At 39.0% G+C, this 13609-nt stretch overlaps 1 protein-coding gene across 3 annotated transcripts in view; it reads left to right on the top strand.

Moving 5' to 3' along the window:
* The window catches only part of negr1 (neuronal growth regulator 1), a 135314-nt gene extending 123769 nt beyond the window's left edge, over nt 1–11545 (top strand). For all 3 annotated transcript variants that reach the window (XM_039647690.2, XM_039647691.2, XM_039647692.2), the window contains one exon: nt 6739–11545. In XM_039647690.2, the coding sequence (XP_039503624.2) occupies nt 6739–6839 (101 nt within the window). In that variant the 3' untranslated portion in view covers nt 6840–11545. The remainder of the gene's footprint in view (nt 1–6738) is intronic.
* Nucleotides 11546–13609: the final 2064 nt, after the last annotated feature.

Below are 13609 nucleotides of genomic sequence, written 5' to 3' on the forward strand. Positions count from 1 at the left end.
CTGGTCCTTGTCTGTAAGGCCTATAAATCCTTATAGAGACTTTCATTGTCTTGAAAATCTTTCCTTTTTTGAATATTTGACATTGATATTATAAGAAATTCTTTAAATTCAATTTATCTGCACTCTCGTTGCAAAATTTAGAGTTGGCAACATTTATTCATGTTTTTGAAAATAAGTCTCCTATGCTCACCAAATACAGTAAAAATAGTAATATTGTATTTATTATTATTTTTATTGTATTAATATTTAAATTTAAAATAACTGCACTATGAAGAAATGTTGTTGGTTTAACTTAAAGTAAGTGACCTGGATGCCTTCAAATTTTGAGTTCATTGAAATAAAAATAAAAAATGAGTTAATCCAATGAAGGAAATTGGTTTAATAAATAAAAACTAAAAATATGATGTTATTTGAACCACGTTAATTATCTAAGTTGATTTGACAAAAGATAAAAAGTTGTGATAATAAATCATGAAAATAATTTATTTTAATATATTTTTAAAATGTAATTCATTCCTTTGTTGATAAAACTGAATATTCAGAATCATTACTCCAGTGTTTAGTGTCACAGGATCTTTCAGAAATAATTCTAATACTGATTTTCTGCTCAAGAAACATTTAGAATTAGTATTAATATTGAAAATGGTTGTGCTGATTAATAATTTTGGCATTCTTCAATGAATAGGAAGTTTAAAAAAATAAACGTAATTTACTGTATTCAAAATATACATATTTTGTAACATTATAAATGTATTTACTGTCACTTTTGTTCAGTTAAATGTGTCCTTGCTGAATTAAACTTTTAAAAATCCACTGACCCCAAACTTTTGAACATTAGTGTACTTTTAATTATTCATTAAAATTCTTGTTTTCTAGCTCAAATTCAATTCAAATTTAGGAATTGACTAATCAGAATCCAGAACCAAAACTATTAATTTTATATTAATACAGTAATAATGGAAACTGCGGAAATAGTCTTATTATAACTGCAACTTGTTTTATCACAGCACAAGAGCGGCACAATGAGGGAGAGTGTTGAATGGAGGGATGAAATTCATTAAGCAGCTTAACGACGGGTCTTGTGCCAGTTAAAAGGAATGGTGGAACTCGAACTAGCAGCTGATTATATGGTGACAGCCCCTCCTTTTATTCTGCACTGTCACACCAACAACATTATGCTTGAAAACATTTAAGCTGTTAACTAAATCAACCAAAACAAATGCACAATGGAGGAAAGAGGTAGAGCTCTCATTTGCTTTAATTGGAGTCTAGGACATATATACATAGGCTTTGAGGAAACTTCTGTCTGTGGTCTTAAGCTGTTTCTCTGCGATCATTATGAAGGATTATAAAACCCTTCATAATCATACGAGGCCTTTTGTGTGCTTTAGATCTAGACGCGCATGACTGATTACCTCCTGATCCAAAATTAATGAGGAAATTGATGCTCTTGCATCTCAAGATATGCCGTCTTAACTAACTTTACTCGTATGTCTGTGGGACTACCATGTTGTTGCAAAAGCCAACGCAATAACCCCTTTTCTCACTGTATTTACACACTTTACACCTAAAGTGGAGGAATCACAAGGAAGCCACTGTCTGGGTGGGGAGGGTTTGAGTTAATTAAAATGGCAAGTGCAGTAACAACTGCACTGTCACAACAACAGACTGATTTAGACGCAGTGGGATATTAAACAGCTCCCTAACTCACACAACGCAGCCAGGCAGGTAATATTGGTGCTTTTCTTAATTGCTTCTAGTGCCAGATGATAGGATGTTTCTGGCACAACCCTGAATCATCGCTGACGTTACAGTAGCTATAAGTCTGATGTGGGCGGCTGAAAGAAATATACTGTAGGGACGAAGCCTTTCATCCTTTATCATTCACAGGCCACATGGCCATTTTGTTTGTTTTTTGACAAAGGGTGCTTATAGTTAGATACAGCAGGTGCCTATAGCCCAAATGATTCTGTTCCACTGGTAGCGTGCACACTCTGTGGCTCTGGCAAAGGGGCCAATGCAGGATGTGAGCTGTTTCCATGGTTACCGGCTCTGCTCTCTCTGCCTAGCAAAAACTGTGTCATTATCCGGTGCTTTGGATGGAGGCAGAATGAAGCCGCAGTGTTCAGGGCAGTTCGCTCTTCTCGTTTCCTCCCCGGCCTGACCATGCATCTCACGCACATTAACACAATTTGCATCATTTTCTATCTCATATAGCCATTTCTGATATTCTGTGCTTCCCCTTGCACGTGGCTGTAATTTTTTGGTATAATAATTTTAAGCAACACCGGTAATTTAAAGCCATAAAAGCTGGAATGGAAGCGAAAATGGATGTGCGGCTTTTTCGTCTGAGCTTTGAGCTCCCATTTTTTGCAATTCGACTTGTCACAAAGCAATTATTTTATCAACCTTCCATGCACAAACATACTTATTTCTGTCAGATGTGCTATTTGATGCTGTGATTCAGCCTTATTGTGGTTTTGAATGCGGGAAAACAGTTCCCTCAAATTAATCCATATCAAAATGACTCTATTATATGTGTATTTGCAAACAACAAAAGCATTGGAAAAAATGCTGGATGTAAAAGAAAGTCAGTAGTTCCAGCCAGGACACATAATCTTGTGTGTATGTGTGTGTGAGATGTACTAATCTCCTTAGGTAGGCCAGTGTCTGTCATTAACAGGGCTGTGAAATAAAAACTCTCATGAAGATGAATGCCTGTACACTCTCACACCTGTTCCGAAGAGCCTCTCCTGAGTACTAGACTCAAGTTGTTTTGCTTCGGGGAGAGACCTGCAGGCTTTCTGCCATTGAGATCGGTGTTGACTGTGATAATATGAGCATACCTAACATCAGCACCAAGGTGTGTCACGATTTCGATTTTAAATCAAAATTGATCGAAGTTAATTCTCAATCTCGAACTTCAGATTAAAATATGGAATCGTCGATGCTGCCACGCCCCCATGTCACGTCCCTTCGGCTTGCCAAGCGGAAAAAACACGCTTGAAGTGCTGCAAGTCTATAGTCAACCTCCTCTAACTTAGCTACAGCCTTTCAAAAGATAGCATGGCAACTGCAGATGCAGGAGACCCATCAACAGAACCTCTTTCATTGAAGTCGCAAGTGTGGACGTTTTTTGGATTTCCAGTGAGTTATGTTGACAATGTTCGCGCTTCAAAAAAGCCACAGTTTGCTGACATCCCAAGTTTTGCGGAAGTTCCGGGAGTCTCCCGCATATTTAATAGCGGCTCCCATGATGCACACAAATTACTTAAAATCTCCCGGAATCTAGAGTGAGCGAGCGTGCATGCCGAGACAAAAAACTGCTCCAAACCATATTCCGCACACGGCAGAGAGGGAAAGAGCGAGAGACCTTGCGTGTGTGTCTCATGAAGCGCATATAAGACAGAGAGCATCCTGATTGGCCGATTGATAAAAATCGAGAATCGAATCGAACCGTGTCCTAACTACATGCGACGCGATAAAAGGTATCTTTTCCATGTTAATCAGAGTTTTTGTCTTAACCAGACGCGACGGCGTCACGCAAAGTTTCTAATTTAGAAACGGTTCCTATTTCTGCGACGTCACGGCTGACAGATCCGCCCACACAGAGATATTACACTGGTTATGAGTACACATTATTTATTTTTAGTTAAAAATAGGTCAATGTGCCACAAGCGATAACGGATAATTTACCTCAGATTTTGAAAGCATATAATATAGCGTTCAAAATTAATTCTATGCAAACATACAACTGTACTTCATAACAAAATTAGTCAATGAGTATATTTTGTTGATGTTTTGATTTTTAATGTCCTTACCCATTTCCGATGCGGGCCAGCAGTTCGCTTTCACAGAGAGACTCCGCCCACACGCTGTTCTGAATGGCTGTGATTTTTGATTGACGTGTGGTGTCTCACAGTCGCGTCGCGTCTAGTGTGGACAGATACACTTGCTGTTGCTGGAATTTTAGCATGTTGCGTGTAGTTAGGACACGGTGTTAGAATCGAAAATGTAATTGAATTGAGGATTTGGAGAATCGTGACACCCCTAATCAGCACAGGCATATCAGTGGCGTTTGATAAGTCAAGTAATCACTATTACTATTGCTCATACTTGGAGATTAAATGTTGCCTCTTACAATGCTATGGACATGAATGATATATATGTTTTTTTTTTACTATCGACCATTGAGCAACTACATAGCAACATACAAAGAACCACCCAGAATACCTTAGCAGCTGCATAGCAACTCCCTGGCAACCACCCAGGGGTGCGTTTCCCGAAAGCATTGTTAGCCAATTATGGTCGCAAGTTCCGTCATTATCAGCATAGTTCAACGAGTCAGTGTTTCCCGAAACCATCGTTCCAACGAACATTCGCAAACAGCATCGCAAAGTTGTGTGGTTTGAACGACAGCTCTCGGCCTGTGGTTAGAGGCATCGTTTCTATATTGCATGACATTTGGAGGTAATAAATCCTTATATTGAGCAAAATCAGCAAGCTGACATTCAGTACAACCGGTGTCTTTTATTTAGAATACATACAAATGGAATTTACGTCTTTTAGTTTGTCAAAAGATTTGAAGTAACGTGTTTGAAGAGTGCGCATGTGCGAAGGTGCACTACTATCTAAGAACGAGCCAAATATTGAGTCTGGTAATAAAGCAAAATAACAGAACAATTAGAAATAGTCCTCAGATGACATGTCTGTAATTTATATAAAACAAATCTAGCGTTAATTGGATCTCAAACAGTTTCATTAAAGGTAGTTATTACTCCACCAATGTGGTTGAACGATATTTTGCGACAGTGGGTTTCGTGAATCAGCGAACTACGTCGTTGTACGGGAAACGCACCCCAGAACAGTGGCGTGCTCGGGGGGCTTGAGCCCCTGCCTCTTTAATCGCTTATAAAAAGTCATATTGCAGTGCTCTCCGAAGCGCGGTTTCAACCGGGGGAGACCACCTCATCCATTCCCACATCAACCGAGGGGGAACAAATCGAGGGGGAACGCAATTTCACCCCTGCCTTTGCAGAGGTCTGTGTATGCCAATGGCATAGCCACATGCAAAGAATCCACTCAGAACATCTTAGCAATACCTCACCAACCTCCCTTGCAACCACATAGCAATGTGCCAACAACCACTTGGAGCACCTAAACAACTGCATAGCAACGCCCTGGCAGCCACATACTGTAGCAATGTGTTAAATATTATTCAAATGGCGCTTTTCCACTGCATAGTACGGTACGGTTCGGCTCAGTACGGTTCGACTCGGCGTGGAACAGTTCGGCTCGCTTCGCGTTTCCACTGCGTGGTACGACTCGACTCGGTACTGATCGGTTCGGTTCGCTTTAGCTCGGTTGCTTTTCCACTGCAGTAGTACCCCTTCAAAGTGTGTGGGACTGATCTTTATTTGCGCGCGCCTCTACTGCCATGACATCATCTTAAAAGCGCCACATTTTCAGACCCACAACACAGGAACAATGGAGCCTATCGAGGGGATGGTGTTCCTGATTCTCGGTATGTGGTTGTTTTTAACTGCTAGACGGAAAAATGTGTTTAAAATGAGGCTGATGGCAGCAAAACAAAATACTGCTAAAAAAGTGTCTTGTGTCTCGTGACGCAAATCCAATGACGCTAGTAGTGACGCTGGTAGTGACGATTTTGTCTGACCAATCAGTGATCTGTAGTGTTTCACGTCACATTTTAGTACCGGTACGGTACGCTTGGAACCTCAACAGACCAGGTACCATTTAAAAGCGACCTGAAGCGAACCGTACTGTACCATACCATGCAGTGGAAAAGCGCCAAAGTGAGCCGTACCGAACCGTAATCGGTTAGCTGACGGGGTAGGTTTAGAGGTAGGTTTAGGTCTGGGGTAGGGTTAGGATCCGATAACGTCATCTAACCGGCGTACCCTAAAACGGTGGATGTTGACGTATGGTCAAAAGACGTCCCAAGACGTCAGTTATATGACGTCTTGGGATGAGACTGTGCTGACTTGGTACACCTTTGCATCTGCATAGCAATGCCCTGGCAACTACCTAGAACACCTAGCAAAGGATACAGCAAGTTGCTAATAACAGAGCATCTTAGCAGCTACATACTGTAGCAATTCCCTGGCAACCACCCAAGACACCCTTGATTTTTCCATAGCAACGTGCTAAGAAATGATGTACTTTGGTGACCATCCAAAAGACCCCTGCAACCACATAGCAACGTGCTAGTAACGACTAGGTGCTCTTTAGCATCTGCAATGCCCTGGAAACTTCCTAGAACACCATAGCAAAGGACGCAGTAATCTGTAAGAACCACTCAGCACACTTTAGCAACTGCAAAGCAACCCCCCAGAACAAGCTAGAAGCGTTATGTCAGCAAGTTTTTGCATATATTTTCGAATAAATATTATGCAAATTTATTTTCCTAATAGATAAAACAGATTTGATGTGCTCTAGGCTCAGAGGTAATACTATCAAGTCTTTGAGATGAATTGTTATGCCCTCTTATTTTTAAGTACCCTACCCAGCATGGTTTTAAAACAAGGCGTCTTATTGAAGGACTCCTTCGGGCATCCGAGCTCGTCGTGAGTCTTGATTTGAGAGTGCGAAGGCAGGCAGCGTGAGCTCCGCTCGAATGAAAAGGGAGGAGGTACTGCTTGACTGAGACTATGACTTGCTGCCAGTAGTGAGAGAGAATCTGCTAATCAGCGTGTGTCTCTGCTCTGTTGTTTACAGCACCCAACACCGCTCCGTATGGAAGTAAAGGATGCGCCGAAGTCCTGCTGGCCTGCCGGTACCTGATCCTGGCTCTCTCTTCTCTCGTCAGCGTTTACTAGCCCTGAGGACGGCCATACACAATGACTGTAAAGAACCCTTTTGAGCATTTACAGATCCTTTGACATTGCTGATGGCTGGATCCAATCTGGTACAGTGTGTATGGAAAGCAGCAAGTGATTTTAATCAGCATTGCTTATGTTGGGATGGTAATTTTCTTCTGTGGTGTTTGTCATCATGTAAATACATGCGGTTTTAGGGGTTTTGTTTTCTTTCTTTTGTCGTATATTCTTTTCTTGATTTCCCACTTTGTGAATCGGTACACGTTGTCCCTTTCAAACACTCTCAAATTAGCTAAAATCGCGCTTTTGAAAAGTGAAGGGTGTGTGACATTAGTGTCTTTGTCATTGAAAAAGGAAAGACGCCCTAGTGTGCCACCTTGCTCTCCATGCTGGTACATCATTCACATCCCCATAAAGCGGGCAAAGAGTTTAAATAATACGATTTTGGCGAGCTCATTTGAATCCAGTGAACCAAGAAACATTGTTTAAGATTTCACTAAGGGAGATATATTGAAATTGAAATCAAAAGTAATACAATCAAAGGTGAAGTGAACAATTGAAGATCAGCTTTAGTTTAATACGCTTAATACGCTAATGTGCATTGTTTTTTCCACTGACAATGAAATATGATTATTCATTTTCTGGACCAAAACTGCAGCCATACCTCAATGGTTTAGACAACTGAGCTATAGACCCCAATTGCATTTAAATGAATTATGCAGTGTAAGATCATTTCTAGTTATTCTAGAAATACATGATTTATTTGTTTTACTGCAGGAAAAAGAAATCAGACTGCACTCTTGAGATTAAAATATGCATGGAGTATGAGATAAATTTACAATTTAAATGTACATCTTGTAAAATTATTTGTGAGCCTAATTGTAAAATTAAAATGAGACGCAATCAGTGGCCAAAAGGTTATAAAGTGAATAAAGATGTCCCTTCTGCCCTGAGGGTCTAAACTATACTATGAAAAAGTTGCATTTTATGCTGTGTTAAATAAGATAACAATTACAGTAGCACATAAAAGATATTAAGCAGTTGGCAGCTTGCAAAATAATGTAATGGGCCGATCCAAAGTCCATACCGGATGTAAAAGACAGCAGAAAGTGGGTCATATTTGATGTGCACTTTGATTAAATGAGAAAATTATGGACAGTGTCTAACGGAAATTATCTGATGATGATTCATTGTTGACTTTTTTTCTTTTCTTTTTTTAGAGATTGTTTTATGGTTGGATTCATTTGATCAGGATTTTTATAATGTATTAACATATTATCTGCTTTGCTTCTGTCAAATAGTTTTGAATAGGGAAGCAGAAAAAAAAAAGAATATGCACTTCCCTTGTCGGGGACAATATGAAACTTACAAGTGTGGATCCAAACATGTGAATTAATATTATTTCAAAATACTTATGCAGTATGGCATAGTTTACAATGTTGTCTTTCATTTTAGATGCCACAACTGTTGATGATTCTTGTCAAACGAGTAGAAGTTGGAAAAAAAGAACCATTTGTAATCAAATAATCTACTTTTAACTCAGAGGGTGTGAACCAGTCATACGGTATAATAGAAAACGAGTCACGTGTGTGTATATTCGAAGAAAGTAGATTTCATTTTATCTTATTGGTAGAGCCGGTGTCTAGGTTTAGTTTAACCTCTACCCTAGTTCTCACACACTTGTTGTATACTAAGATGTGCAGAAATTATAAATGTGCTGCATGTCAAGTTAATATGTATGTTAAGGTGGCCACTTACCATAAATTGATAATTTGAGAACAAAACCAGTTTTCGAGGCTGCTTTGACTTAATGAAATGTGTTCCACATTACTGGACATCACGAGGCCTGTCTGTTGAGCTATGATGAAATGTTCTTTTCATGTGAAAGTTATCTCAGAATCGTTTCTGCTCGGTGCGCAATATTGGGTCCTTTCAGATGGACTATATTTAGGCTATTTGGTCAATGTGTGACACGTTTACATTCTTTTTGTCTATTATTTCTTGCACAAAATACATTTTGAAGGACAGGAAAAGTCATCAGACTATTTCACGTACAATTACAACAGATATATTCTGACGTGAGTCTTTATTATGAGGTATCAGACACAGTATCGTATAGGTTTCACCCAATGTCCCTTTGCTTATTACAGACCTGAAAGCCTCAAAGATCAAACCGAGAGACGTTTAAATATTAATTGCTGTGTCATCACACCAAGGCCTTGCTCTTGCCGTTGTGATGTAAATAGTAACATTGCACTTGCTTATCATAACCACAAACCTTCATAATCGCAGATTAATATCAGTAGCTTTGAACAGTAAATACGCTGCATAACTTCATTTTGAGTCCACTCTAGAAGCAAGTACTGTATAAAATGTGCCTTTAAAAGTGTTAATTGATATGATCTGTTGCCATTCCATGTCAAACGCCATGTCAAAGCCTCATCCATTTGCCATTCATAACTAGCATACCAGACAATTATCAGCGTTGCACAGTATTTCTTGCTTCCTATTTGATTATTTCAGTCCAAACTAATAGCTGATCATTTTTCTTAAAACATTTGCCAATTATGAGTTCTGTAAATATGTAGAAGTAGCACATGCTCTTTTATTTAATATTGAGAATTAAACATCAACAAAGAGCTCATTAAAGCATCATTAAAATGGCGTAAGTGGATATCAAGATAAAAAGGCTGAAAAAAAGCCGACAAGAGGCATTCATGCATGCATAATTCTCCTGAAAGTTACAGTCTTTCAAAAGAGTCTGTAAATAACAGGCAAATGTGCTGCAAATTTCCACTCTGAACATCTAATGACTTGATAATCACATTCCTGGACATGCATTAATATTCAATGACGAGTTTCAAAAATGGCTCACGTCAGGCAAGCGCTACAGTAGATGTTGACAGATTTCGCATGGTGCCGGTGGTCATGAAAACCCGATAGACAGATGCTATTTTCAAATGGGTTCAAATTACTGCAAGCAACACAGTTGTGTGGCCTGAGGAGACCCCTTGAGTTCCACCACCTTCTTGAATCCATCGCAGCGTGGTATCAGGTAGAAATTTAGATATTTGGGGTTTTTTTTAATATATATATACATCCTATGAGCACATACCAGTATAGAAAAGTCTTCGGTGTTGTGTAATCACACGTGTACAGTCCAAAAAAAACAAACATTTAAGATTCTTCATCTCCTATCTTGAGCGGAGCTGCTGGCAAGACAGAACGAGGGTGGTAGGCGGTATTTCAATGATTAAAAACCTGTCAGCTCCATCTCTGTCTTGGCCAGACTCTTTTGAAAGTCGGTTTGAGAGTGCTGTGTGTGCGGTCAGGGGAGGTGATTCTTCTGACCTGGCAGTTAATAAAATTCTTCCTGTGCCTTTGTCAGTTTCTGGAGGATGATTTTGTGGAGTGCTGGAGGGTGCTGCATTAACCAGCTGTGAGCGCTCACTCTCCCAGCAGCACTCTGGCAGGGCTGACAGTAATCTACATAAACCTCTGTCCTTTTCAAAACGCTTGCCAGTAATTGCAGTTTTGCAGTATTCTAATTGACTCCACGGAGCACCGTAAAGAACAAAAACCTATAATCCTTCCCGCAGCCCATTTGGTTCGCGGCTATTGTGTTAAACCTTCAAATGATATGAAACTGATGACAAATGAACAGGCCGCCATGACTGTACTTAGCCTGTAGAAACATTCCTTGGCAAAATATTTGTCTGGATAATAAAGTAGCTGCCAAAACAAGAATGAGTGAATTCTAAAGCTTTTTTTTTTTTTTTCCTCGCCATAAAGTGTTTTGTCAAGCCCCTCGCTCATTATTTTCACTGAGCTGGAAAATAAGTTAGCCAAGCACTGATACGGTGGTTTTGATAATGCTAAGGTTTTAACAGAGCTGTCTTTTGCTAAGCTCTGTTTGAAACCAGCAATTGAGTCTCGTCGAGAGAAGCGTTTACGTAAAAAGCAAGGGATCAATTTAACGCGCAAGTCTAGGGTTTTCTAAAAAACACACTATTCTCTTAAATTCACTGTTATGTTACTGTCATTAGATGTCGGTTGACCTGGTAATTTGTTGCTCGCTGTTTTGAATGGCATGGGTTATTTGTGTCGGCACCGTTCATATCTTAACCGGTTATTTTGTGAAGTGGAATATGTCCACCAGTGAAACCACCTGTCTACTACTGAGTTATTGAGCACAGATTGAGGACACCTGCCAGAATGATCCAAATTTACACTAATGCTTTTTAGAAATATTTTGTGAGCTTTGGTTTCTTTTGTATATACATGTTTATTTGATTTTGGTATCTTTTATTTTGTTTTGTTCAATTTGGTGAAAAAGTGAAATGGACATTGTAACCATATTGGGATGGCTGTACTTTTATTTCCTCAACTCTTGACGCTGAAATTTCTGTGATGAGAAATTTGAAATGGTCATCTTTACTTACATGTGTATGGAGATACTTTAGCCACCAGGGATATAGTTGTATATTTTAGGCTCTAGATCACTGGAATGACATATATGGCTTTAAGTGGCATTGATATATATTGATATTTGTCAAGAAAAAAAAAAAAGAATCATATACTTTAATTACTTTAAAGCTTACATTGTGTATAGCACGTATGCAAGTTCATTTTCATCATGTTTGATGTAATTTTGTAGCAGTGGTTTGATACTAATAAAGTTGGAAGTTGGTGATGGAACCGTGAAATGTGCTTTACATGATACTTAAAGAAATGTTATTTTAAAACACTGTATCTGAAATAGTCATCTGCATATGATATAATTAAGCAAGAACATAGGATGGTGTGTTTTATTGCATATTAAATAAATATGAATAAATGTAAGATAAATAATATGAATCTATAGACTTCACTGAACAATAATGCACCTTAATAAAATGCAAGCAACTTTTCAAGCACCCTTAAAAGTGCATTTACATCCTGATGCTGGTCTATAGTTGAAAATTTCTCTCATTTTCTCTCTGGCTTTCATAGTTTCGTACTTTCATTCCTCGTGCTACAGCAGTATTTTTTTTTTTTTTGGTCTTTCATTCTAGCCTACCTCGTTTGGTTTCTCATCAGGAACATAATGTACTATGGAGTCTGTTGAAGTTTAAAGAGTTAATCCCTGTCTATTTGAGTTTCCATGTCAGTGGTCTATGGCCTGCACACTAGAGCGCCTCATGGGCGACTGCATTTTATGTGTGCTGGTAACAAGCTGATCTCCTGCTGCACTAGATGAAAACCCCAAATTGCCAAAAAAGTGACTACATTTGGTTACATCGTGTACAATTCATGTTTACAGAGTGCATTCTACACAGAAAAAAAAAAAAACCTTTCACCTTTCGGGGTGAAAAACACATTGTGTGAGAGCGGTCACAGAGTGAATAATACTCAAGAGTTTAGTGGAAATGATTTAGTACTCTGAGTTTGTCAGCCTCCTCCCACATACCCATGACAGATGTCCACACTGCAGCGTATTTATCTTTCATTTGGAGATCAGACCAGGTCATTTTCAATGGCCCTCTTAAAGCCTCAGTTAATGGCCCACATCACAGTGTTCTTTCAACTTCAAGAAAATGGTGCACGGAATAGAGAACACCAGTTCTCAGGAGTTGCTGTGATTTTGTTTTGTTTTTGTTTTAAAAAAATTGCACTGTGTTTCAAATTTTGCTGTAGTATTTCTATATCTGCTACAAATTACAGTGCAAATATTTTACTCTATATCCATTTACTAGGGTAAGTTAAGTAAGTATATGTAGGGGTGGTGATGGCGCAGTGGATAAGTCACATGCCTTTGGTGTGAGAGACCTGGGTTGGAATCCACCGCGAGACACCAATGTGTCCCTGAGCAAGACACTTAACCCCTAGTTGCTCCTGAGGCGTGCAACCTATGACATATATAGCAATTGTAACAATTGTCGCTTTGGATAAAAGCATCAGCGAAATTAATAAACGTAAATGTATATATAATTTTTTAACTTATTAAATTAAATAATTGTGATTATTTAAATCAAAATGGTAAAACATAGAAATCACTAATTCAAAAATTGGAAGTAAATGCACATCTTCCATTTTTGTGCAGTAGAAACACATGCGATATACTGTATGTAACATATATGTAACAAATGTAAGATTTTGCTTTCGTACCTTGAAATTACAAACAGCCTTGCAAGTTGCAACTGCTGCTCTCACCTCGGGAGTGTGTTGGTCATGATGTGTGACAGTGATTTCGCCCCTGTAGCTCATTTCTAATTGGCTAAACTGATGGTGTTGCAACTTACTCAGTGTGAAAACACTCCTCGGTCTCCCCTACTAAGTGTCAGTTCCAACCCTACAATAGACATAGATCAGTGATCTTTTGCTGTATTTAAAATTAATAATGGACTTATTTGTTTTTTGACATTGAGTACAAAATTGTGTTCAACTCATTGCCTGTGTTCTGTCAGAGGGAGTGAACAGAGAACTCAAATGCAGAGGATTTTTGAACACAGTTTACTAAAGTTTGGTAAAAAGACAACAACCTCCAAAGTAGCCATCCATATGAACAAAAATGTGAGGAATTGTCTGGGAGGTCCAGCACTGTCCATACAGTGCTCTGTAGACAGCATAGACTTTGGTGCACCCGAGATGCAGCGCCCACATAGGATGAGGAACAAGACAAGACTGAGAGAACAGCGAGGGCAACGATCTGCTGGCGGGTTAATTTGAATCCGGATTGAGCACCTTAGAGATAGAAAACAAAATTTGGGTCCCAGTTTATGTAAGTCTAA

The sequence above is a fragment of the Pimephales promelas genome, chromosome 8, assembly GCF_988280905.1.
Source record: "Pimephales promelas chromosome 8, fPimPro1.hap1.1, whole genome shotgun sequence".
Classification (NCBI taxonomy): domain Eukaryota; kingdom Metazoa; phylum Chordata; class Actinopteri; order Cypriniformes; family Leuciscidae; genus Pimephales; species Pimephales promelas.